This window comes from Squalius cephalus (assembly GCF_949319135.1).
Source record: "Squalius cephalus genome assembly, chromosome: 19".
Classification (NCBI taxonomy): Eukaryota; Metazoa; Chordata; class Actinopteri; order Cypriniformes; family Leuciscidae; genus Squalius; species Squalius cephalus.
This window is the reverse complement of record NC_137140.1, coordinates 24645584-24671482: the sequence shown is the minus strand read 5'-3', so window position 1 is coordinate 24671482 and position 25899 is coordinate 24645584. Positions and strand designations below refer to the sequence as shown.

The following is a 25899-nucleotide window of genomic DNA, read 5'->3' as shown; positions in this document are numbered from 1 at the left end:
ATGTATATATATATGTATGTATATATATGTATATATGCACGCACACACACACGACTAGGTGTGCATTACACAATTTCAATATATATTTATATTAAATGAATGTGTGAAGGCTCGATTTAAATTTACATGCATTTACTGTTCATGCCTTGTTGTCAATATTTATTTCAGAATAATTTTCTCCCCCTTGAACAGAAACAGCCTAAAAACATCTGTTCAGACTTTAGTCTGACAAAAACAATTGGTTATGCAATAAGTTATTCCCATATGTAATATGTAAATACGTTTTGACATTAAAATTGCAAATCATCATCATCTTAATTTCCATATACTTAAAAACGAAATTGTAGTTAAAGCAAATTTCAAAGTGTTTAAAAAAAGAGTAAGTGTATTAAACCCATAATCCAAATCTGGGCAACATGCAGCATTGTACAATATTTGAAATGGACCCCTCAACCTCTAATTAGCAAAGCTAATTACCTTTATGTACTCTGTAATACATTATAATTAATGCCTAATCAATAATATCAATAAGTTATTCTCTGAATTGCCCTGCATTTCTTTCGGACTGATTGATTGAAATGTGTTTAGAAATGAGACAAGTGCACATCATGTCCATCACATCAATTTAGTGATGTGGTACCTAGGGTAGCAGATTTGCTGAGTATGAATGTGTCCTGCTGTTCTTGCACTCCTCTGCATTAGTCATACAGTTAAGTTACGTAATGGGTTCAGTCACAGTAGCACAGAACTCAAAGCAAGTTCTTCCTCGAGGTCAGTACTATCACACAGGCAAAGACTAGAGACCATGTAGGGGTACTCGCCCACACTACAGCGCTGATTTTTATTTAATTTAATTTAACACAAAATGTTTCACTGAATACCGTATAATGCAAGCTTGAGGCATCTGTGGTGACAGTCCAAGTCACCAAAAAGCAGCATCCTCAATTTTTAAGACAGTATTATAGAAAAGGACATTGGAATTGATATCTTTGGACAACACATCAAGTTTAACCTCATGTTTATGATGTCATTTTTGCCAGACATAAGGCTCCTTTCACTTCTTCCCACCTGAGTCAATGTAAAGTTGATTCAACATATGGTGGGTTTTTTTTTCTGAGTACTGAGCCACTTAAACAGCTCCCCAGAGGTCCATTATCATCTATTATTCATGTCTAAGACCGGACTTACATCCTCAGAAATGCACTTTGGGTGCCACAGATCACATTATATGTATCATTAGAGAGTCCAGCTATATCCCACACTGGAGCAGATGTGTTATATTTGGCATCATGATATACTGTATCTCTACCAGGGGTATTCTCACACACAAATAAACAAAATAAAAATTGCTATATTTAGACCTGAGGTGTAGCGGAAATACTTGGAATGGCATCTGAACCGTGTTCAGATACAGCTATAAAAAATCAGATTACAATACATTTAAAAAAACTTTTCACCTTTTTTTCCTTTTGACTTTGTCTTTTGACATTTTTTCATGTCATTTTTAAGTCCATTTTGCTGTCAAATAGCATTTAAATTTAGGCAAAAAAGAAATATTTTTAGTTGACCATGTTCAAAATGATAAAAATTGTGTACAGAAGATGATTAAGTAAAGGTCTGTTGTTGATATTGCTTTTGTCATGTCTTTATTTGCATTTGCCTTGAGATTGTCCAACATTTTCAGCTTTGATATTGTGATATTTGCATTAGGTTACAATGTTAATCTTGATCTTTCACTCACACTCTTTTTATCTCACTCTTTCTCTCAGGTGTGGCGTGGAACACTGGCCAGAAGGCGTTACCGCCGCATGCGTGCCGCTGTTATCATCATTCGGGCGTACAGACGATACAAGGTTAAGTCGTACATCCGTGAGGTCAACCGGCGCTTCAAAAATGTCCGCGGCATGAAGGATCATGGCAAACATGTGAAGTGGCCCACACCGCCCAAGGTCTTGCGGAAGTTTGAGGAGGCGCTGAGGAACATCTACAACAGGTCAGAGTTACAGAGGACAGGAAGTGGACAGGCTCACTGGTGCTCTGCGTGACTCATGGCGGGGTAGTCATGTATGGCTTCAGCTGTTCTGCATTAACGTCAGCAGTGTGACGGGGAACACGGTCTGGCTTAATGTTATTATAACAATGTAATGTCTCTGACTCACTTCAGTGCTTTCAGCTCTTTATCATTGTTTGACAAGGAAACGTTATTTTTTTTGGCTATTGGCTTGTCTATTTCCTAGGTCTTTAAGGATGGAAAGGCTCTCTTGTGTTCAACAGGGCTGTTGAGCCTGAAGCACATATTGATCTTTGGATCAAAGCCTTGTTGGAGATGTATTCACAAGAGCCTTAACACAGCTCTGACCCTGAAAACAATGTAGAAAATGGCCTGAAAGTCAAAATAATATTCCTGGTGTTTAGATTTTTAGTCAGACAGCAGGTGTGCACCTACAACATAAAAAAAAAAAATCAATTCTATAAAAATATAGCAGTATAACAACTTGAGTATAAAATCTTACCGAAATTGATGGGAATTTTACAATTTCTCATCAGTATATTTATTTTTTTGCACCTACAGCATTTAAAAAAAATATAAGCAAGTTTTTCAATACAAATTATATTATCAGCATAACAACTTGAGTGGAAAATCTAACTGAAATTAACACAAATTACCCTATTTCTCATCAGTATTTGGTTTTCCCCCTTTTGCTTTAATGCAGGGTTTCTCAAACTGGGGTTCACAAACTCATGTGGGTTTATCAGGAAACTTCACAAAAAGCTAATAATTAGATCCCGCAATATCAAAACGAGCTGTTTTTGGAGCTTGATTAAATAGATGCTTTGTTTTAAACTATGAAACTTGCCAGATGTTTTAATGATACAAAGACCTCTTATATTTCTAAAGATCTATGCAAATTTGATATCTCATGTCATGACCCTTTAACATGCAAACGTTTTGTTAAATTATTGAATTTTTTTTTTTATTCATTTTACTCCATGTTTCCTTGTTCACTTTTTTTTTTCACCAGAAAACTTTCTGCTTATTTCCAGGTTTAAGTTATATTTTGAATAGCATTTTGAGTGTGGTTTCAGTATATTTTAATGGACTTTTTAAGCTACAGTACATTCCTGTAACAATTACGGTGTATATTGCAGGTGATGGACTTGTGTTTAGGATATTTATTTGAAATCATTTTAGATGGTGGGCCTGGACGCTCATTAAAGACCTGTCTCCAGAGGAGATGATTCAGGTCAGGGCTAAAGTGGCCACATTAGAGTGCCTGAAGGGGCAGAGAGCAGATCTAGGACTGCAGAGAGCCTGGGAGGGCAACTACCTGGTTAGTGTTTAAAATCTTGCAATGTATCTGAGATTAACATGTGGTTTAAAATAAATAGAATGTTTAACACCAATTTTTTTTCTGTCCTTAGAAAAGGGACAGTCCTGGGACAGCATCTTCTTTTACTCTGGTGTCCAGTGAACTGCAGAGGAAAGATAAGTTCATGAGAATCCTCTTCTCCTGCAATGTCCGCAAAGTATGTCCTTGATTATGATCGGTTCAGACTTCTCTGACTCACAGTTAATGTGTATCATTGCTCAAGTCGCAGGTGTTTGCTTTGTATGTTGTTAACCTATGCAATATTATTATGTCAACAGATCAATCGCTTCAATAAAGCAGAGAACCGAGCATTGCTCATCACCGATCGCCACCTCTACAAAATGGACCCCGTCAAGCAGTACAAGCCCATGAAGAGCATCCCACTCTATAATGTAAATATTTACCTTATTCTTACATAAGTAATCATAGGTTGCATTCAAACAGCAGCATAATACGACTGCCAATCATATTTAGAGTGCTAAATACAGTTTGGTGTTTAAAGAGAATGATAATCACATTATTCAATATCAAATGTCACAACTGAATTTTAAGAATGGTTGCAATCAAGATTTTTTTATTTGATTATTCAAATTGTAGTACTGTAATTTTCTTCACAGTTAAAATCAAAATGGATTGTGTTTATATCCAGGGTTAATAAAGTCTGTTTTAATCTGTAAACCCAAATTTTTTTATCTTGAGCAAAAACTGGTACAACATCTAGTCTTTTCAGTCATGGTCAGTTTACATAACGTAGCTTTACACTAAATTAATTCTCTGTTGTGCTTGAAATACAGCTCAGGTCAAGCAAACCCTTTGTCTCGGGGATTAGTTTTAAATGGGTTTAGACCTTTGAGTGCTTGAGCTATTTATTTATTTTTATTGAATGAATCAATAAATATATTGTATCAGCAAACATATCAGCTTTAGTGATATTTGTATTTTTAATCATATATATATATACACCATTGTTCTAAAGTTTGGGGTCGGTAATGTTATGTTTTTGAAAGAAGTCTCTTATGCTCACCAAGGCTGCATTTATTTGATCAAAATACAGTAAAAGAGTAATATGAAATATTATTACAAATGATAAAATAGCTGTTTTCTATTTGAATATTTTTTTTATTTTATTTTTACATGTAATGTATTCCTGTGGTGGTAAAGCTGAATGTTCTTCAGTGTCACATGATACTTCAGAAATCATTCTAATATGATGATTTGGTGCTCAAGAAATATTTCTTATTATTATCAATGTTGAAAATAGTTGTGCTGCCTAATATTTTGTGGAAACCGTGATGCATCTTTTAGATGAATAGAAAGATCAAAAGCATTTATTTGAAATATCATTTTTGGTAACGAGGAAAAATTCTTTACTGTTTTGATCAATGTTATGCATCCTTTGCTGAATAAAATTTATATTTATTTAAAAAAAAAAAAGAAAAAAAAAAAGCGAGTTGTGAAAGTGACACAGAATTAAATTTATCAATAGCGTTCAATTAAGTATTCTTTTGTTCTTCATTCAACACAAATACCGCGTTTATAAGCGTTTTTTTATTGCTTTGACTATATGCACAGTGGGTCGGATAAGAAATTTCCTAATGTGGGTGGGTAAATATCTGATTTTTTTGATGCTGGAAAAGAGCAGTTATCATCTCTTGATTAGGGAAAGGTCACTGCCCAGCTAAACCTTTCCTGCCCCTCACATTTATTTATTGCTCCAGTGTCACAGAACGCACAGGTCAGGGAAATTGATCAAATGATTTATGTGACGGCTCACACACATCAAAGACAAAAGGATATCAAGGACACTCATTGCATTATTAAATGGTTGGGCTGGAACCATGTCCTAAAAAAAACATTACAGAGATATTATCCCCCCCCCCAAAAAAAAAATCACCTCGTTAATCCCCCCCCAAAACAATCCACTCTGCAACTCAGCTACGCTCCTCCTTCTTCATCCATCTCCTTCTCCACTGTTGTCATGCCAACATCCCAGGGGATGGGGTTGTCATGGTGACGGAGCAGGAGGGGAGATCAGCTGATGTCTAGTATCGTTCCAGCATGTGCACAAATTTGCCTCCTCTGTGTGTTCCTTCTGCTCGGGCTTGCTTGTGTCTTCGCACTTCTGTGGTCTTTCTTTGTTTTTATCTCTTTTTCTCCTGTTGCAGGCTGTTTTACGCTTCATAGACCTCTTTGTATTCTATATATTTTCCTGAATGCTGTTTGTTTGGTTCATTTATCTCGGCATGACGATTTGAAATTATAATAATAAAAGGGGAGAAAGAAGATATGTAGCCTATAGTGCACAAAATCACACTGCATGATACTACTTACTGTATACTTATTAATGAATCTTTGACATAACAGCGGGAGCACTACTATTCCTTCAATCATTTTCAAACACAGGAAGTCAGTAGTAATGTGACTAATTTTCTACCGATTTCTATATTTCCACAAGCATTATATGGATATCGGGATATCACAACCTGTTCTGGCCTGGTCATCAGTGTCATGCTCACATTTGTCTTTCGTAACTGTTCTTTAAATATTTACTCATACTGTAAGTGACAAATTGCTCATATCCGGCATCCCATAATTACTGTATTATAATGCGGTCCTAATTTGGTCACACCAGCTGTCACCCGCTCGCATCTTTTCTCTATGTGCCCATCACCTAGATCTTGGATGTGGTAGAGTATCCTTAGTTAATCTATTCAGCTAGTGATTTTTGCCCAGGAATACTGATCCACGGGGGAGTCAGTACACTCGATTTCCCCCTAGCTGTTTTTTACTTTAGCCCAGACTGTGTTCGTTGAACCCTAGCCCCTATCTGGGTGGATAAGGGAGAGAGAGAGAGATAAAGAGGATGAAAGACAAAGATATTTTACCTCAAGGAAGCTGCATCACACATTTTGAAGTGCTTCATCTGGATAAGAACAGCTATGTGCGGACGCATGCTGTTGTATTTGGGTCAAAAAAGTATGTCTGAAAGTCTAGGTCTTAGAAATTATTCATGTTGGTTTCAAACACTTTTGAAGAACATTTATGAAATTTTCAGCATAAAGTTTGCGACAAAAATTGTTGAGTGGTGTGACCATGAAAAGTGAATGCTCTAATCTTTATTTTCAGAAACGTCTTCAATTATTGTTTTTTTTATTACAAATTCCATGAATTTTTTAATTCATATATTCACTTCTTTTTTTGTGTGGTTTCTCCATTTGCCAACCTGAACTAGCCTTTCCATGTCATAAAAAGGTTGATAATCTGACATTTTTAAGAGACTTGCTGAGCCTACAGCTCTATCATATTCTGTTTTACGGTTTTCTTGTCAAATGACAATAAAGTGGCTTCCTGTATGGTGGTTAAACCAGACTGACTTTGAAATGGCAGACAACGTTATTATAATTATTAATTGTTTTTTAAATGATTTTCTTTATTTTACAATCTCTAGATTTTTTTTGCCATTTTTAACATTTTTGCTTAAAGCCCTTCAAAAAATGTGAAAATGAAATTCAATTAATACACTGAAATGGATGATAGTTTAAGTGTTTTCAAGTTAAGTCCTTGCCATTGCCTGACTATATTTTTAATTACTTAATTTAGCATATAATAGAAACGTAAAGTCATTGACCTTTGCAGTCTGTTCTGACACATGGTTGAACTAGAACCCAAGGTCCCAAGCACCAATCCACCACACTCAAACATCTAATATCCCTTTAATTATCACCAGTCCCATGTTAAATTATTGTTTTGACCAGTTGTTATTGTAATATTAACTAATATTAAACTGTTACAAATTAATTGAAATGAAGCTGAAATAAAATATAAACATTAGATGTAAAACTTAAACTTAAATGAAAATAAGAAATGGTCCCAAAAGTTTCAGTCAAGTACTAAAATTACTAAAACTAAAATGGAAATAAAAAATAAATTAAAGCGGGATAGAAATAAAAATGAATTAAAACTGAAAATATAAAAATTCATTAGAAATATTTATAAACACTATGATAGTGTATCAATTATACTAAAATAACACTGGTTTTAAAGGTCATCTGCTCTGGAAATATGCATCTCACCTTGTTCATTGTAACACAGTAAATTATTAGTTGCTCCCACACTTCAATGTACCAACAGATGTGTAATGTTTCCTGTGAGTGCACCTCCAAAACCCTGGGCCCACATTAGCAGGTTGACGATAACGAGAACTAAATTATGGCAGGGCTTATTAGTGAACACTGGTCTGCTGTGTCTATGAGTGCGGTTTTAACTCGCATCACCCTTCCTTTCTGTCTCAGGTGACCGGAGTGAGCGTTTCCCCTGGGAAGGACCAGCTGGTCGTCTTCCACACCAAAGACAACCGGGACCTAATCGTGTGCCTGCAAGGCATGGTGCCAGCGGGGGACAGCCGCATCGGAGAGCTTGTGGGGACCATGCTCAGCCACTTCAAAAGGTAGGTGACACCAGCAAGGGGCGCTCCTGAGAGCGATTTGGGAGAGATAGCAAGACTCTGGGAACAGGGCCAGGGCACATAAGGCTAAGAATGCCAACCATAATAATTCACCCACTGTCTTCTCTGTAGAGCCGGTTCAGGGCTTTTAAGGACAGAGCAGCCAGCTTAGCCCTGTCGGATTGGTACCCCCTTTGGCTTTTTATGATGCAGTAGTACAAATTGTGTCTTCTAGATTTGAGAGTTACTTTATGCTTCAAAGAAGCTGCCAAATGAAATAGATGTTCTGCTTGATGTTTGCTAAATTATGTCCTAGTGTGTCATACTGTGATGGCTAAGGGGTTACACTTCCTGAAATCGACAGGCGGTAGACACTATAACAGCCCTTTTGATGTTTTTTTTTTTCTGTATGGCTTATGAATTAGAAAAAAATCTAATGGACTCAAAAGGTTATCTGAGGTATGTAGAGTGTGTCTGTCTGTCTGTCTATGTACTGAGATTAGAGGAAAGCCAAGAGATTTCAGTGCCCTGAAACAACCTTTAAAAACATGCACAATAACAGACCTAGGCTTTGTCCAGAAAGTATACATGTTAATCAGACTACAATTGGCCTCAGGCTTGCTCTGAAATACAGAGGTGAAGCACAGCATGTATTCAATCCTTCAAATATTCGAGAACACATTGGGACCTATCATACACCCGGCACAATGCAGTGTCAGGCACGATGCAAGTTTGTTTTGCTAATTTCAACCTGACGCAGTTATCATTTTCAAGTCCTGCCATTCCATTCGTATCATGTGTTGTTTAAATAGCAAATGCATTTGCGCCCATTTGTGTGCCCATGGCTGGTCATGGCCCATGACTAGGACCCATGGACCCATGGCCCATTTCAGAGCTGGTCTGAAAACGAGGTGTATTCAGGCACATTGTTAGCGCGTTGCTATTTTGAGGACTGAAATAGACAGTGCAATATATTTTTTGTTATTTAAAGAGCGCGTTAGTATTGTGCACCATAGGCGGGTCCACAATGCGCGTACACTTTGTCCCGTAGATGGTCTGCTCACGCGCTTTAACCTCGCACACGAGCAGATCTGTTTCCTCTCTAGAGAAGCATTCAGTTTTTCCGCTTGCAAATTCCGCCATGTTAATAGCGAGTCCGCCATGGCGTGAGCGCAACTGTCTTTTAAAGGGAATGGGAGATGAGACTCTGATTGGTTTATTGCACGTTATGCCCAAAACACACCCATTACTCATTAAGAGAATATGGACAACCCTTTTAGACCATGCGCTGGGCCGCCGACCATTTTTCCCATCGTTAAACTAGCAAAAGTTTTTTCGGACACGCCCTAAGTGCACTTGCGCCGTGCGCTTAAGACCATGCGCTTAGATCGTTAAAATAAGGCCCTTCATATCACGTTTACTTGGCGGGATAGATGAAGACCGTTTTACAACTGTGCATGTAAACGTGTGATATCGACTTTCCTTACAAAGATGCCTCGCTGCTTTTCCTGTAAATAAAGCCCTGTGTCCCCCAAGCAGGGTGTTTTTCAGAAAACACCTTGCTAACATTTCGTTGCTAATGACCTGCAGCCGTAAGCTCTCTCTGGATCCATCCATCAGCGTGATCCATTCGCTGAACAAAAGGCCAGGCTCTGAGGCTGCTGTGTTCTGCTGCTTTCCTCTCCCTGTAGATGTGTACTTAACCTTTATCTCTCCTCTGCTGTCCCGCACATCAGCCTGAGCACTAGCCACTGCAGAGACACTAGTCCTTCCTCTCTCAGTTCACTTCCTATTGCGATTTCAACGGTGACATCTAGGAAAGAGCTTGTACAGCAGCTTTTGAGAGGTAGTAATACAAAAATAGTAGTCAGTTTAAATTATTTTCAGTTATACCGAACCTATGCTATTATGAATGATGTGGACGTTAAGTGAGTTTGGATCTCTGGGCACGTTTCGCTGAGGTTTGACACTGAACTAGTTTGACTTTCTGCCAGAGTGGCTTTACGGGAAAACTGCAGACATAACCGTTTTTTTCTGTGCTATTAATAGATTGGAAGAACATCCCATGTATTGAAAATCAGTCTGACTGGCAAAGTCTGTGCCATATGCGAGTAAAATCATAACCCTCTTATCTACAGTAAGACTGTTGTTAACAAAGTCTCTGATATCTCAAATCGAGTTCTAAAAAGAGGATTATTTCTCTAAGTGCCCATTTTCTCTCTCAACATTTTTATTTTTCTCTGAAACTTACTTTATCCTCACCATTGTTCCAGCATCTCTCTTGCCCAGTTACAAAACTTGGTAAGCTGCCTCGCTGTCTGCTGTCTATTTAGGCAGCATTGAACCTCAAGTGAAGTACACATTCATAATTAATTTCACAATTGAGTTTTATGTTAACATTGCAATACTCTAATAAGCATGAATAGATATAACACACACATGTTGAATAAATAATATTTTTAATTATATTAAAATGTTTTATTTTTTATCAACATTCTGTATAATTATTAATTAGATATACTAAATATTAAACTAATATTATGAAGAAGAAAAAATATTATTTATTTTTCATTTATTTGTGTGCTGCCTGTCTTTTGGAGCAACCTTTGCATTGGGATCCCACTTAAGGAATAGTACACACAAACATTTAAATTCTGTCATCATTTATTCACCCACTTGCCATTCAAAAATCGTAAACTCTCAAATGACTTTCTACCTTCTTACATGGAAGTATTCTGTAGCTAAATGTTTTGTATGAAAAAAAAAACACTGAAATTACTACTTATGTTAACTTTATTTTTATTTCAGCTTTAATTGTACTTTTTGTGCTTCAACTTAAATTATTTCAGTTAGTTGGTTTTTTTTTTCATCTAATATTTTTCATCTAATATTCATATTTTATTTAATATTTATTTCAATTAACAATTTTTTTTTTTCAATAGTTTGTTATATAACCAAATTCAGTCTGCATTTGTAAATGTCCATCTATTCATCACACAAAGCTAATGTATGCTTTGGGGGGAAAAGCTTTCCCATTCATTGTTCATTAGTTACATGGAAAATAAAACTAATACATTTATCAAAAAATGCTCTGGAGAAAGTCATGCAGATTTTGAATGACATGAGGGTGAGTAATTAATGACAATTACATTTTTTCTTAATAACTATCCCTTTAAAATGCTGCCTGTGGAGGCTCAATATTTCTCTTATCCTACCCTACTTTCTCTCTTCTTTTCCAGGGATGAGATGTAGGAGATTAAATATTTAAGATTGTGTGACTGCAGCTCTATTTTTAACCGGGCTCTTCATCATTGGCATGCACAGCACACAGGAAGCACTGCACCTCTTTCTCTCTACAGAGGGAATGCCTCATCGCTCCAGCTATCACACCTGCCTTTAAGCATTATTCAAAGAGATTCGAGCCACAGCCCGACAGATACACACCCACACACTCTCTAGCCGACATGCGCACACGCTCGCACACATCTGTCCGCATCACCGTAGCTGTCACTCATCCTGTCACAGTTATCAAGGAGCGCTTCACTCATGCACTAAACAGAACGTGTGAAGACCCAGATCAGGATTAGCTACACTATTTCGAGTCTTGAGGTTCTGTTGACTACTTTGTTGCAGCAAGAAAGGTCCTGAGTCTCCTTTATTAGCCTGTGTAACTCTTTCAAAAGAGGGAATTCCTCTGTGAGATGCCAAATCCACTGTGTTGGTCTAATCTGTTTAAATTGGGCTCGAAACAAAGGTGTTGGTGTCAGCTCAGCTAGTGTCTCATCTGAATGAAGACCCTTGTCTCTATTGATCACTGTAGCTTGAACTAAAAGGCCCTGTGAAATTAAATGAAAGAGTTCTCTACAGGAATCCATTAAGTCTGTCTCCTTTTAACACTTCTCTGAGGGAATGAATGGTGCCTTTTGGACTCAAATCCTGTTTCAAAGCTCCTGGGAGAGTGACCAGGAGTTTGGATGTCTGAGTGAGTGTCGTTTCTGAACCTCTGACATCATTATAGCGTTAAGGATTAGGGGGGCAAAGACTTGTGCTTCAGGCAGTAGGAAAGCAAGTGTGGGGCCACTGTAATTATATATTGACATGCATATAGAAGGTCACAGGGTCATTGAAATGCTCTTACACAATAATCAGCAGTTACTGATATGAAATCATCCTTCAGGTTCAGTGCTCTTTTGGCTTCTGGGCTTCGCTTTATTGCTTTTTTCTCTCTCTTTGTTTAATCTCTCAACTCAGCAAAATCACATGCCATTACTCTTTATTGATCCACGTTTGTTCTTTGATCACTTTCTGCGTGCTTATTTCCCAGAGTGCCTCAGAATGACCTCCATCCCATCACTAACGAAACTGGGCCAGATTCAAATCTGCACTTCTCTGTAACTCTGTTAGACAAAGACTCTGAATATGTGTGTTTGTGTGAGAGAGAAGAGGAATTTACAGCAATCCTCAGTAGTCCTGAGGATGATAAGGCATGATGGGACAGGGATAATAGTGGTTCTGGCCACTTCCTCACCACCTTTTTCTATTTGTGTGACAATTAACAAGTTAAATCAAACCCATTTGTTTTGCCAATAAATTACAATTTAAAATTAATTTTAAAGGGCACCTATTATGCAAAATTCACTTTTACATGGTGTTTGAACATAAATGTGTGTTGGCAGTGTGTGAGCAAAACCACCCTAGAATGATAAAAATCCACCCAGTAGTTTTTTTACTATCTCAATAAATCATAAGCACTGTCTCAGAACACCCTGTTCTAGATTTTCCTCACTGTGACGTAGAAATGAGCTAAGCCCCACCGACGTGATTTGATTGACATCTGGTTTTGGCATAGACCCCGCCCTCGGTGATCTGCATCCTCCATTGTTTCAACGACAGCCGGTAATGTCTCCTAAGAAGTGTGTTGTGGGATGTAAGAATGGACATACTAGTCTTCACTGACATCAGAGCCACTGAAAACGCAGCGGATGGATTTTCTTTATGAAGAAAAGGCACCACTTAAACTTCCTAAATACGAGATTCATTTTCTGACTGACTGTTAACGAGGGTCAAAGTTAATCCTAGAGTGTGGATCGTTGCCTAATTCGCGATCCAACGTCACCTCCAGAAGAAGTAAGTGTATTTTATGATTTTTGAGCAAATAGTCATTTCAATCGATGTCAGCCAGTTCAACAACAAATGCGTCTAAAGCTATATATTGTCGTCGTCATAGGATGTCTCAACAAACAACGTCAGACAGTTTTATGTCACGTAGGCATTTTTTTTGCAGCATTTACAAATGTAAATAAATTAAGGTCTGCTCTATCTCCATAGACAGTAGGCTATATAAACGTCTATCTCCCTCCCCTTAAGAAATAAATAAAAAAAATTGTTTGTACTTCACAGTAGTGTGTGTGTGTGTGTGTGTGTGTGTAGTTTCAAAAAATTGCGCGAACGTTATCACAGTTCGTGTGTGTGTGTGTTGCACATCCATAATGGCAAAAGGGACGCGATTAAAACTTTGTAAGTACATAAATGTATCAAATAACCATTGCGAGACGTTTAGTCCATTCTCATTCGTGTTTATTCTGTGCCGGACTCTCTTCATCATCTAGGTCCAGCAGCAGGGCGGGGATATGCAGCTCATTTACATTTAAAGTGGTACACGACAAAACAGCTCTTTTTAAAACAGGCCCCAAAAATGACATTTTCAAATGGTTATAATAAATTAACTGTGGGGTATTTTGTGCTGAAACTTCACAAATGCATTCTGGGGACACCCAAGACCAATATTACATCTTCTAAAAAGGGGCATAATAGGTGCCCTTTAATGATATTTCACAATATTACTGTTTTTAATGAGCATAAAATACTTAATCCAAACACATCTTACTGACCCCAAACCTTTTGCTTTGTAGTGTACATTACAGTCTGGCTAGTCGTTTTCTTCCTTCTAAACAGTTACAGTAATCTCCATAAACCTATGTTGTCAGTGTAGAAAACACAAAATATACCAATAATAAGAGTGTCTCTGTCCAGACCGTATTTTGTGCTGCAGCACTTTTCATTCTTTTTATAAATCAATCATGACTCTGAGAGAAGAGTTTCCGAGTAGAGGCATAAGTGAATTTCTTCCATTGATGGGATCAGGTTTCTAATTCTAAAGTCACTGGCTGGCTTAAGTGTGTGTTCTAGCGCCAGTGTAATGAGAAACGGGCATGATACAGCATCGAGCTGGGCAGGAAGCTACTCTGTGCCTAATGTGCTGTATTATAAATGCACACAATAATGCGAACGTTTTTTCAGGCCTCATTAGTCTGTTACCAGTGACTCTGTGTTGAGGTGCTGGCTGCAATCATTGTGTCCTTCAGCAAGGTCATCCTTCATGCTGAACGCTCTTTCAGCCTCCAGATTGTCAAGTTTTTACCTGGTCCTTCCAGTGCTTCATTTTTGCTTTTCCTTCTGCTGTTTTGTCCATTATTTCTCTGAGCCTGCATGCACTAGCTCTGTTTCTCATTCCACGTGTTTATTTTTTCCTCTGTATTTCTCACCTCACCTCACTCTTGGTGCTGCAGATGCAGTTCCCATAGCAACTAGACGATCCATGTCTGTCTGATATTTAGTCCATTAGTTGGCCTGCCGGTTTAGAATACTAATGAGTAAGAGAGAGAGAGAGAGATGCTTCTCTAAATAGCTCCATTTGCCTACCCTTTCAAGGTAAAGGCTGCTATGAATTGCCTGTTGCAGTGATTATACTGGAATTCGTATGTAAATTAGTCGCTTACAGTAGCCTGCAGAGGGAAAACTCATTTCACCCCATCCGAGCGAAACAAATAAGTGGGAATTTGCAATCTTCACTGTGCATTTACACACATATGCGCTTCAGTGGTAAAGTTCCCTCTGCATTTGTTTTTTAGTCAAGTATAATGCATGTGATATTCATGTAATATTCATAATACAATTTACTTTAGATTTTTACACAATTTGAAGTTTTAAGACAGGTGGAACCTTTTATTCTACACTATTGACATAAAAGAGACATTTATTATAATATTTTATGTTTTTATAGTGTATTTACACTACCATTCAACAGTTTGGAGTTGATACAGTTTTATTAGAAAGAAGTCTGCATTTATTTGATCAAAAATACAGTAAAAACAGTAATATTGTGAAATATAATTGAAATTTAAAATAACTGTTTTCTATTTTAAAATATTTCAAAATGTATTTTATTCTTGTGATGTCAAAGCTGGATTTTCAGCATCATTACTCTAGTCTTCAGTCACATGATGCTTCAGAAATCATTCTAATATGCTGATTTGCTGCTTAAGAAACATTTCATATTATTATCATCATCAATGTTGAATACAGTTGAGCTGCTAAATATTTTTGTTTAAACCATGACATTTTTTTTCAGGATTCTTTGAAATGTTTTATAACATAAATGTGTCTTTACTAATATTTACATTAGAAATGTTCACTTTTGATCCTTTTGAATGAAAGTATTATATATGTTTTTTTTTTTTTTAATCTTACGGACCTCTTTTGAACGATATTAATATACAATGTGTTACAAAGTTTTTGCATTTTAAGCCTTTTTTTACATTGCATTAAAAGTAAAAACAATATTATAAACAATATTACAGGAACGGAAAATTACGATTACAGTAACAATATTACAATTACGGTAAAGTTGTAGCAACCGCCATTGCACTTCAACATCCAGTCCAGTAGGTGGAGCAACAACAACCCCAGACATAAAACATTGAACACTAAACACTGTCAGGCACAACATAGCAATCAATCAGAACAATTAATTAACAGTCATGCAGCATTACCAGTTCAATGAATGTACACAGCACTCGAAAACACAATGAGCTCATGGAGGAAACTTCACCACTGCGGTCACTTTTGGACAGTGTTGCTTCAAAATAAATCTGTGGTTTATAGAGTGTACATTCAATATCACAATAATATAATTTTATATATTATTATATTTTATATATTATATCATATTTTTGTACTGCCAACTACTTTGTCCTTAGAATTTTCTCCAAAATTCTCTTTGGAGAAAATTCAAATACATCAAGTATGTACAGTAAACTGCTGTTTCTCTGTTAAATTAAGCTTGTTTTGCTATCTAATGAGCTGGATGTGTTTGTGTGTTTAGTCATCCTGAGCTGAACTGATGGAGGGAAAGGCTTAGCTGACAAACTGGTTGGGGGTTTTAAATGGATGTTGGGGTGTTGGTGGATGGCTATGATATTGTACTTGTGTGCGTTTGAATTGGAGTGGATGAATCTGACCTACTTTCTCCTGTGCTAGCTCTGCATTGCTGTGTCTCGCTCTCTCTCTCTCACCGCTCCACCCCCACTGCCCTTGTGTCTTACATTCTTTCACTCTCTGCGTTCCAACCAGCCAAAGATGTGATAATGGGAGGATGCTTCGTTGGCTCATGTCTGTGTGACTCTCACCTGCTCTGCATCTAATATCTCCACAGCCATTTTACCCCACATCCTATTTCTTTACCGTCCTCTCATTTTTTTCTCCAATCACTAATTGAACCTAACCAAATGCTTATACATTTACGTTTGTGTAGCTGTCTTTACCACCACTACCATAATTACAGTTTCTGTCTTTGTAATTGCTACTATTATTTTTACTATTACTTTTACAATTACATATGCTATTTCTAAGGCTGTTATTATGACTATTTTGCTTTTGTTACAGCTACAATACTCATTATTGCAGTTATTAGGGTTATTTTTGGGCTTTTTGCCTTTTCTATGTATATAGTGTACATTATAGTGTAGTGTAGTCCATCATTTTAAAAATTAAACTTATTTAAGTTATATGAATTTATATTTGAATTCTACTTGATTTAATTCAATTGAATGAAATTAGAATATTATTTTACTTCCTGTTTGCTTCCTTAATTGAAATGCAGGCACATTTCACATTTAAAAGCACACACAATTTTTTACAATACTTATTGAAGGATTCGTTAGGTTTTTTGTTATATTTAGCCATACTAGTATTTTTTTTAGGTGAAGTTAGAAGGAGGTACATTTTCATTCTAGAGAACGTTTGATTGGATGAAAATCAGTGTAGTGCAGGATGAGTCATCAATACTTTGGTCGAGTTTTCCAAGAGGAAAAGGAGTAAATTTTAAATTTGTATATCTGCTAATTAATGGGTATATTTGCTAGTTCATTTTGTAATTTTTGCTTTTATTCAGCAAGGATGCATTAAATTGATCAAAAGTGACAGTAAAGACATCAATAATGTTACATATGTTTTTTTTCTGTTTTAAATAAATGTCATTCCTTTGAACATTCTATTCATCAAAAAGTCCTAAAAAATTGTATCACGGTTTCCACAAAAATAAATAAATAAATAAAAAATTAAGCAGCACAGTTAATAATAGCTAATAAATGTTTCCTTTTTACCACCAAATATTAGAATGATTTCTGAAGGATCATGTGACTGAAGTAATGGCTGCGTAAAAGTTTGCAATCACAAGAATAAATCATTTTAAAATGTATTTTTTACTATTCTTTTTTATGAAATTAAATATATGCAGCCTTGGTGCACTTCAAAAACTTTTAAAAAATCTTTCTGACCCCAGAATTTTGAACGGTAGTGTATATGCTAGAAATACATTAGTCAAAGAAAAAACCTTTTAAGTCAATAAGAAAAACAGTCGATCTCTCTTCTGTCCAGTCAACCACTTTCTGTCATTCATTTTGCTGATATCAAGCTTGGTTTTGGAGAATGGTCTGGAGTTAGCAAAATACCTGAAATCACTCATAGCACCTTCATCCTCACTCAACCTCTCAGTTCCTCGGTCTATCCTCTCTTTCTTCACATATCTATCATCTCTTATTAACTAACCTCTTTCACTTGTCACCTACACTGACCCTCTTGCAGTGATCCTCTACTGAGGCTCTACTTTGATGTTCAGAAGCTGATGAATGACAGTAAGGAGCTTTATGGCTATATAGACATTATCTGGACGTTTGGTAAGTCATGCTTGGATCAAGCAACAGCCTCTTGCTGCAAATGAAGTGCTAAGCTGTCCTTGCTTCCCGCCACGCTCTGGGAAATCTGCATTAACACTATTGATTTCCTGCTATTAGGCCTTAATATCATGATATTAGCTTGCTGGTTTTTAAAATGTCTCCCATTACCAGTAAGGATTATTTTTATATGACTTTGAGTGACCAGAAATTTACCCAGGGTATTGTCCCAAAAAATGTCTTGTTGATTATACAGCTCCCATGGGGATTCTTTTAGGAAGTGACATTGTCTCCTCAGTAGCCAGCAGGGCATATAACAATGGGTGGTGTATGTATAAAGTGTGCTGAATTTCATGGGGCATCTGTCCTATTGTATTTTGACCATTGAGGAACAGATTGTCTACTGTGAATCAGTGAATGGTTTTCCTCAACCTTCGCAGAGAAAGGGAGAGAAGTCTGGAAGATGTTCAAATTATTAGGTCCATACTGCACCCTACACACCTGCTGTTCATCAGATTTAATTCTATTGATTCTAAACCTTCAGCTCAGGTTATCTCGGGTCCACTTTGATCTCTGTGAACTCTCAACAGGAAGTGTATCTGCACACTATCAGCAAATTTACCACCAAATATTACTGATTCATATCAACACCTGCTGTCTGTAACTTCAGTTGCTGATTACTGGAACACAGCGGTCTGTCTTTAGTCAGTGAGCAAATCTGCAGATGTCTGTTAAGCTTGAAATCTTGCTGATAATTCCATAGGAAAAATGGACTTCATAGGTTAAATATGATTTAACATATTAGAGGCATGTTGATTAACTCGCTTGACACATTTTAAAAGCCGTTTTAACCAGTCAGATTGTAATATTGTATCCAAAAGTTTATTTACAAAGTGTTTATTTACACTTAAAAGTTCATGACAAGGATTAAAGATTTGTAGCTGTGTTTTAGATGTTTAAAATACATCATCAATTCTCTTGTATCTATATTTCACATACAGTGCCTGTGAGCAGGAGGAGAACACTGGCATTTGGACGCGTCGTCCAAAATAGACTAGGCGCCTATCTTTAGCGAAGCAGTGCGGAGAGCCACTTCTGGGACGCTTCTGAAACGTGCCGTGTCGAGGATGGTTTAAACACGAGCATTCAGATCCGGTGGCCATGTAGGAGCCGTGATGCGCCGCAGACTTTTGCAGTGTAAATAAGGGGTTAGATGTTACCACATGAAGCACATTTTTAGCTTACCTGACACATTTTTCCGGTTTTCCCTGTAGGGCTGGCCTCTGCCGTCCATTATTTCCTCCCTGTCCTATTCTTTTGCTCTCTCATTTTCACTTACTTGCTCGTCCCTCTATCTCTTTTCCCCTCCTCACTCTCTTTGCCTCTTTTGAATTCATGCCTGCTGTTCTCTGAGAAGAGCCCCAGCTTTGATCAATATTTCTTCTTGCTAAGCCTTTTCTCCCTGTTCTTCTAAATGACCTACTTTGTAATCTCCTCCTTAACAGCTTAAAATTGTGAAAAAGAGCAGGGGCAACGAAGCCCTGCCACTGATCTGATACATATTAGAAGCTAAAGCTCCTGCTTGTGTTTGATAAATAGTAGTTTTAGAGGGCAGGCTTTACTGCACAAAGAGATTTGAGGAAGCTGAATTATTATATTTTCTACAGTAATCTATCTACTTGGCTTATTTATCATACGTGCTGGTGCTTCAGTGAACGTCATGCTCCTTTTGGTAGATTTCACACATTGAAAATCAACTAAATGCCATTTTGTAGCAAAGCTTAATTGTTCATTAATGAATCAATGAGGTATAATTTGACTGATTTTATTCCATGTTTTTTATTTTTTATTTAAGGATCATGGTGAAAAAAAACACACCATCACAAGGTGTGCTCTCTGTTCTTATCCCTAGGACAAGGTTTAATAATAGCAACCGCAAAAAGGTACTTCCAGCCTGTGTGTGTGTGTGTGTGTGTGTGTGTGTGTGTGTGTGTGTGTGTGTGTGTGTGTGTGTGTGTGTGTGTGTGTGTGTGTGTGTGTGTGTGTGTGTGTGTGTGTGTGTGTGTGTGTGTGTGTGTGTGTGTGTGTGTGTGTGTGTGTGTGTGTGTGTGTGTGTGTGTGTGTGGAAGGCAGTGCAGTCTGATTACTGGAGTGGGGCTGTATAAAGTGAAGGATGCTGCGGTGCTGCCTCTCTTCTCTCAAGTGCACAGCAAGCATAATACTTTTTAGCTTCTTTTTTTCTTTTTTTTGAGGATGTGAAAGACGGATTAGCCCAAGGGCATATCTGCTATTTTTGTAGGTGGGGCGTGACTATGTTGCAGACACGCATTCATTCTTCTCTCCTCCCGTTTCCCCTCTCTCCTCGACCCACAAAATATACTAGAGCCAAAATTGCTTTGCAGATAAATACAGATGCAGAATAGTGATCATAAGAGACCGTTTAACACCTTTCTGAACCTCAGTTGCATCTGCTGTTGTGGCAGTAGAATAGAAATTGTCAGTAAGGGCTCTTTTACATGAAGAAAATCCTCTTTTTGGCCTGCTGACCTCATGGACATTGAGAGAGAAAATATTTATTTAAACTTTATTGCTCTATAGGATCCATGTTTATAACAAGTACATATAAAACAAAAACATTACATTTCAATGATGGTCATTTTAATATAAAGTGGTCCAAAAGTATTTGGAGACACTGTCACACTTTAAAATTGAATTTTGTTGCATTAAATAAAACAGGGTTTTTCCATTGTAAAACTAATATAAATCATTTTAAAACCTCGACTCAATACGGCTCGTGCGCACAGAAAGCCGCTTCAGACAATGCTTGAATGGACAAAAACACACAAAATTATAAAATGCCCATTTTGTGGAGTATCCTCGCAAGCACAGTTAAATTAGTTAAATGAAGTCTTAAATGTATGTAAATGTACGGAAAATAAATGTATGAAAAAATAGGATGTGCGTCAGATCGGCATCATGTGCATCAGGTCTTAAAGTGACAGCAGCCTATTAAACTCACTGCTGTGATGTCTGTGATTAACGTTAATCAAAGAACAAAAGACAGTGAAAACCACTCATTGCTCTTGAATAACGTTTGTAGCTTTAAGAAGGATTAATATATTTAATTTATAATTGATGCAGTGAAGTGTTTGATAACTTTATTTAATTTATGTTGGGTATCCTACCTGTTAGACCAACCTAAAATTCTTAAAGCACTGTTTACATGGATCAAAAACAATGAAAACAATAACTTTTTATGCATTTTGACAGGGCAAGTAAAAAATCTGAACCAGACTGACTTGGCCAGTAGAAAAAAAAAATCTCATATATATTGAAGGGCACAGGTAAATGTGGCATTTATTATAATGGATTTATGTGAAGATTATTTTAAGTTCACTTAAATTAAAAGTTGTTATATTAGTTAAAGCCTAATAAATGTTAAAACAAATTATAGCTTTCAATTATACTGTAATGCTGAATGACTATAATTAATGGCTAAAATTGAGGGGGAAAAATCAGTTTCATAGAGACATCAGTAGCGGTATTGGTGATGCCATCTTTCATAAAAAGATGCCATTAAACAAATATTTAAAATATAGGCTACTGTCTTTATGTAGTTGCTACGTTAATTTGAAGATTAACTGTGAAATTATTAAAATATTTAATGTTTGGTTTTATTATTCGTGATTAATTACAGTAAAAATGTGTGATTAATTAGTTCATTCTTTTAAATCGATTGAGGGCACTAATGCTCACACACACACACAGACACACACACACACACACACACACACATGCATAGTGTGTGATTTTAGTGTCAAAAGTACTTTTGTTGGTTTCATTTGAAATTTCCCCTAACTGAAGAATCCCAGAATAACGTGTGAAAGTGTAGAGATATATACAGACACAGTCATGATGCTGTCTGGCACTAGACAAATGGGCTTGAGTTGTATTTACCAGTTACCTCTGCATCTCCTGAGTGCTCACTTCCCCTCCCCCTTTTACCTTCCCTTAATACTCCTTCTATTCTGGGTAGCAGAGCAGGCCTCAAAGGTGGTGAGTCAGTTGGCGTGAAGGGCACAGGCACAGGGGAGAGGAGGGCTGGAAAGAATTGATTTTCCAGTGGGCCATGCAGAGCCGTCTGCTCGACCAGCACTGTGTGAGAGATACCGGCTCACAGAGCGACTCTCGGTATGGGGAAATCTACAGTCTTCATGCCGTTCCCTGCTGCTACAATCAAAACTCAACTAAACCCCAAGCAATTCGACTAACCTTTCTTTCCTGCCTCAACAGGAAGCTGAAGGGATTGTACTGTATACCTAATACAATGAGTAAATACAGAGTTTTCACACCCTTGAATAAGATTGTGAATGATAGGAGAGATTGATGCTGGTTGACTGGAGCAGCCTTACCAAATGATGGGGTTCATTGGGTTGCCATAGAAACATCTGGCGGAGCAACCTGCTGGTACAGTAACTTATGGAGAGTTTATCATCTGCAGGATTTCTTACATAAGCTGCCTGGTAAAGGTCACTCTTCTGAATCAGACTTCTAATTTAGAAGATGCTGGTTCTACTATAATAAACACAAAGATAAAACCTTCATATTGTTAAAGAATTCTTCATGCGAGTTTATTTAAGGAATATTCTGGGTTTGGTTGGTAAGCTCAGTGTTTGACAGAATTTGTGACATTTATTAAGTTAAACACCTACACTAAAAGTAAATGCAGAAATGTGCCGTTTATATTTTTTATAAAAGCATTTACTCTACATTAATTCTTATGTTAAACGTGTAAAAAAAAGGTTCTAAACTTCTAATAAAAGGTTAGTAAACTATTGTTTCCACTAAAATCATGTTAACACACATAATGTTTATGTTGTGTGGCTATACTATTGAAATCAGTGAGTATTTTAACATTTACGGATTGGCCTTATTCACTTTCATTGTATTTACCTCACTGGAACCCAGATTTTTGCTTTGTTTAAATAAAACAAGTTGAAAAACTAGTGGAAATTCTATATATATAAATGGAGCTAATGGGTTTTCTAGGTGTAACGAGGCTTTTAGTGGTTAGATCTATTGACTTCAAATGCAGAGTGTGTGTGTTACAGTCGAACTTTTAGTTTTCCATTCACTGTTCTCTAAAAACTCAGCCACTCTCGCTCTCAACCAATTACTCTTGTGCTTCATTGATTCCCTAAGCGAGACAGTCTGGTGTAAAATGCCCATCCACCCAGAAACAGCCAACCAGATGAGACAAGCACACAGAGCTCTGTGGACCCAAACACAAACAAGAACATATGGAGTATTGCAATGACTCTCTCTCTCTCTCTCTTTCTCTCTCTCTCTGTTTCTAGTGAGAAGAGGAAGCTACAGGTGAACATCCTCAGCCCCATTCACTGCAGTATGAATGGGAGGAAGTGCACTGTCATTGTGGAAACCAAGATCAACCAATCACAGCCAGACTTCACCAAGAGCCGATCGGGATACATTCTCTCAGTGCCAGGCAACTAGAGGGCCGGGGATCCCAGACGATCCCTTTAACAGGACATTGACAGCAGGGTATCTATTTTGTGCTAGTCAAAACTTTTGAGTTGAACCTCAGAAATGAAGCCATACCAAATTTACCTGAAGACAGGCAAGGCAGAATATTTAATTTAATTAATCCTTAAATTCCAAACTTCAGTTTAGATTATTTACAAGATGACAAGGAGGTAGTGAGATAGATCCTCGGAGATGATTTACTAGACCCAGCTCTGTGTATTTATTAAACATTACAACCAAATGATGGGTAATCATAAATGTAATATTTATGAGGAACAGGATACGAAGGGTTTTAAAAGTATCTTGCTTGTGTTTTGAGGTTTTTCCTTGAAAGGGAATATGTTGGTTTTTGATCATTGCTTCTTGCAGGATGAAGAACAGCTCTGCTTGTGTCTCGACGTATTGCACAGATCATAAGCAGTCCTGTGGTTGCTGCTGAATTTGATCAGATGTTCTTGAGCGGGATGTGTTGATCATATCCTTAAACTCATCAACTGCTCTTAGAGGAGCGTTAAACTTTCTCGTAATTTAAACCATTCTATTTTTCTGCATATAGCTGGTCATTTATAGCACGTTGTATACGGATACTGTCATATTTGATATAGCTTATGTAATGTACTGTATGCACTATATATATAATGTAGGTAGGCGGAGAACTGTCATTTATTCGCATATTTCACATATCTTGGAGTAGAATCAGATAGGGCGGCACAGAGCAGGAAGTGATGGCGACTGTTATTTTCAATTGCCATTTTATGAAATAATAGACCCTGCTGCCAATAGTGGTCCCTTTAGTCCTCCACTCACCCTCACTGGTTTATAGCAAAAAAAGTCATTTCTGTACTGATAAAGCCATTCAAAATTTTGTTTACAAAGACGGAATTCAAAGTAGTCGCCATTTTACATGAGCCAAAAATGCATTTGTCACCAAAAAACACAAGATAATAAAAATCCTCCAAACTCTTTAAGTCATCATTTTTGAAGAACAGGCAACCAGTTGTTCAATTAGGTTCCATTTTTAGTTCAATATTTTGTCAACATTGAATAACGCAGCAAACAGCAAGCTCTGATATTACGACTTTGCACATTATAAATGTGTTCAAATAAGAGAGAAAGAGAGCAGTATTGATTCATAGAACAAAATCAACAGAGTTCTGAGTGGAAACTCCCAAGATGTCTGACCCAGTTTGAAGCTTTCGCAACTGACAAAGAAAGTGCCAAACTAAAAACTGACTGCTGTTCTTTATTTCTAAGCAGGTGTTTGCATAAATTTGTTTTCCCATAATTGTTTTATTGTTTTGTTCATGGCTAGTAGCTAGAGATCTTTTTTTATCAGTTAATTAGGATCGTTTCCCGTGGCCAAAAATATCACTAAGCTTCTATCAGTAGTGTCAGGGATGTTCCACTGCATGTGATTAAAATGGGGTAAAGTGGATTCGATGGCGAGTTTTGTGTGAGCCACGACTACTGAAACGTCCAAGATAGAATATCTCTTTGAGCAAGTGATCGGCCGGGCTGCATGTGAACGATGGTCACATAATCTCCATTTTGCTTTATTGCTCATGTCTGCTTCAAACAGGTGCTCCCTTTAAAATGCTTTTGCATTGGAAGGAATATTTATGTTTTGTCCCTCTCTCTCTACACTCTCTCATCCTCTTCCTCAGTCCCTGTTCACTCTCTTGACTATTAGCCTGGATTGGTAAAGTGTGTCAGTAAAAGCATGAACACACAGTACTGTCGGACAACCCCGTTTCTTACCTCAATAGTTAAAAGCTAGGAGATAAATGGACTAACAGCATTTTCTAAAAGTTTTAAAGGTCTATTTTTCTTGAATCAAACACTAAATCTGAAACGTACTGACAATGTGTAAATGATCTTTTACCTTGATAATAGGAGTTATATGATTGTTCATTTGCATACAATCCAACCTATTTTGTGCTTTGTTCTGGCAGTGATAGACATACAATAGCCTATATGACCATTTTATAATATATAATAATTTCTTTTCTTCTTGTCATGATCCCCGGTGATTCCAAGTGCCGAATAATTTCAGTTCCCAGATTTTTTTTATGTTCTTTGTTGTAATTTTACCTATTAGCCTGATCTGATCAAATGATGTGCCTAATTTTTATATTTGTCTTATTTAATTAATATATTTTAAAATGTTTTAAAATGTTGGAATGCTTGGACCAAATCAAAAAGGGAATCCAGTTTATAGTGTTTGTTTAAAAATAGCTTTTCATATGTATATTAATGCAATAATTAACCATTAGTAATTTACGGAAATGAATATTATTATATGGAAACCAAACAAGTAAGCTTTAAAAACTAATTATATTGCATAGAAATCTTAGTACTGATTTATCATAAGTTTGTTTTTTTAATCAAGTAAACGCTGTACCAAATATCTGCTCCTGAAAATAAACATGCCCTTGAAGTGTCTACTCCGAGGCTTTTGCTCCATCACACTGATATATTGTCATTATTTCATTGATTTGCCGCACATGGCTATAAATTCAGGGAGAGC

The 25899-nt window shown here is 36.9% G+C and overlaps 1 protein-coding gene across 1 annotated transcript in view; it reads left to right on the top strand.

Moving 5' to 3' along the window:
• myo1d (myosin 1D) overlaps positions 1-24802 on the top strand; it is a 65710-nt gene extending 40908 nt beyond the window's left edge. The window contains exons 17-22 of the mRNA XM_079850686.1: positions 1770-1993; positions 3194-3332; positions 3424-3528; positions 3650-3763; positions 7664-7818; positions 23186-24802. Of these exons, the coding sequence (XP_079706812.1) occupies positions 1770-1993; positions 3194-3332; positions 3424-3528; positions 3650-3763; positions 7664-7818; positions 23186-23342 (894 nt within the window). The 3' untranslated portion in view covers positions 23343-24802. The remainder of the gene's footprint in view (positions 1-1769; positions 1994-3193; positions 3333-3423; positions 3529-3649; positions 3764-7663; positions 7819-23185) is intronic.
• Positions 24803-25899: the final 1097 nt, after the last annotated feature.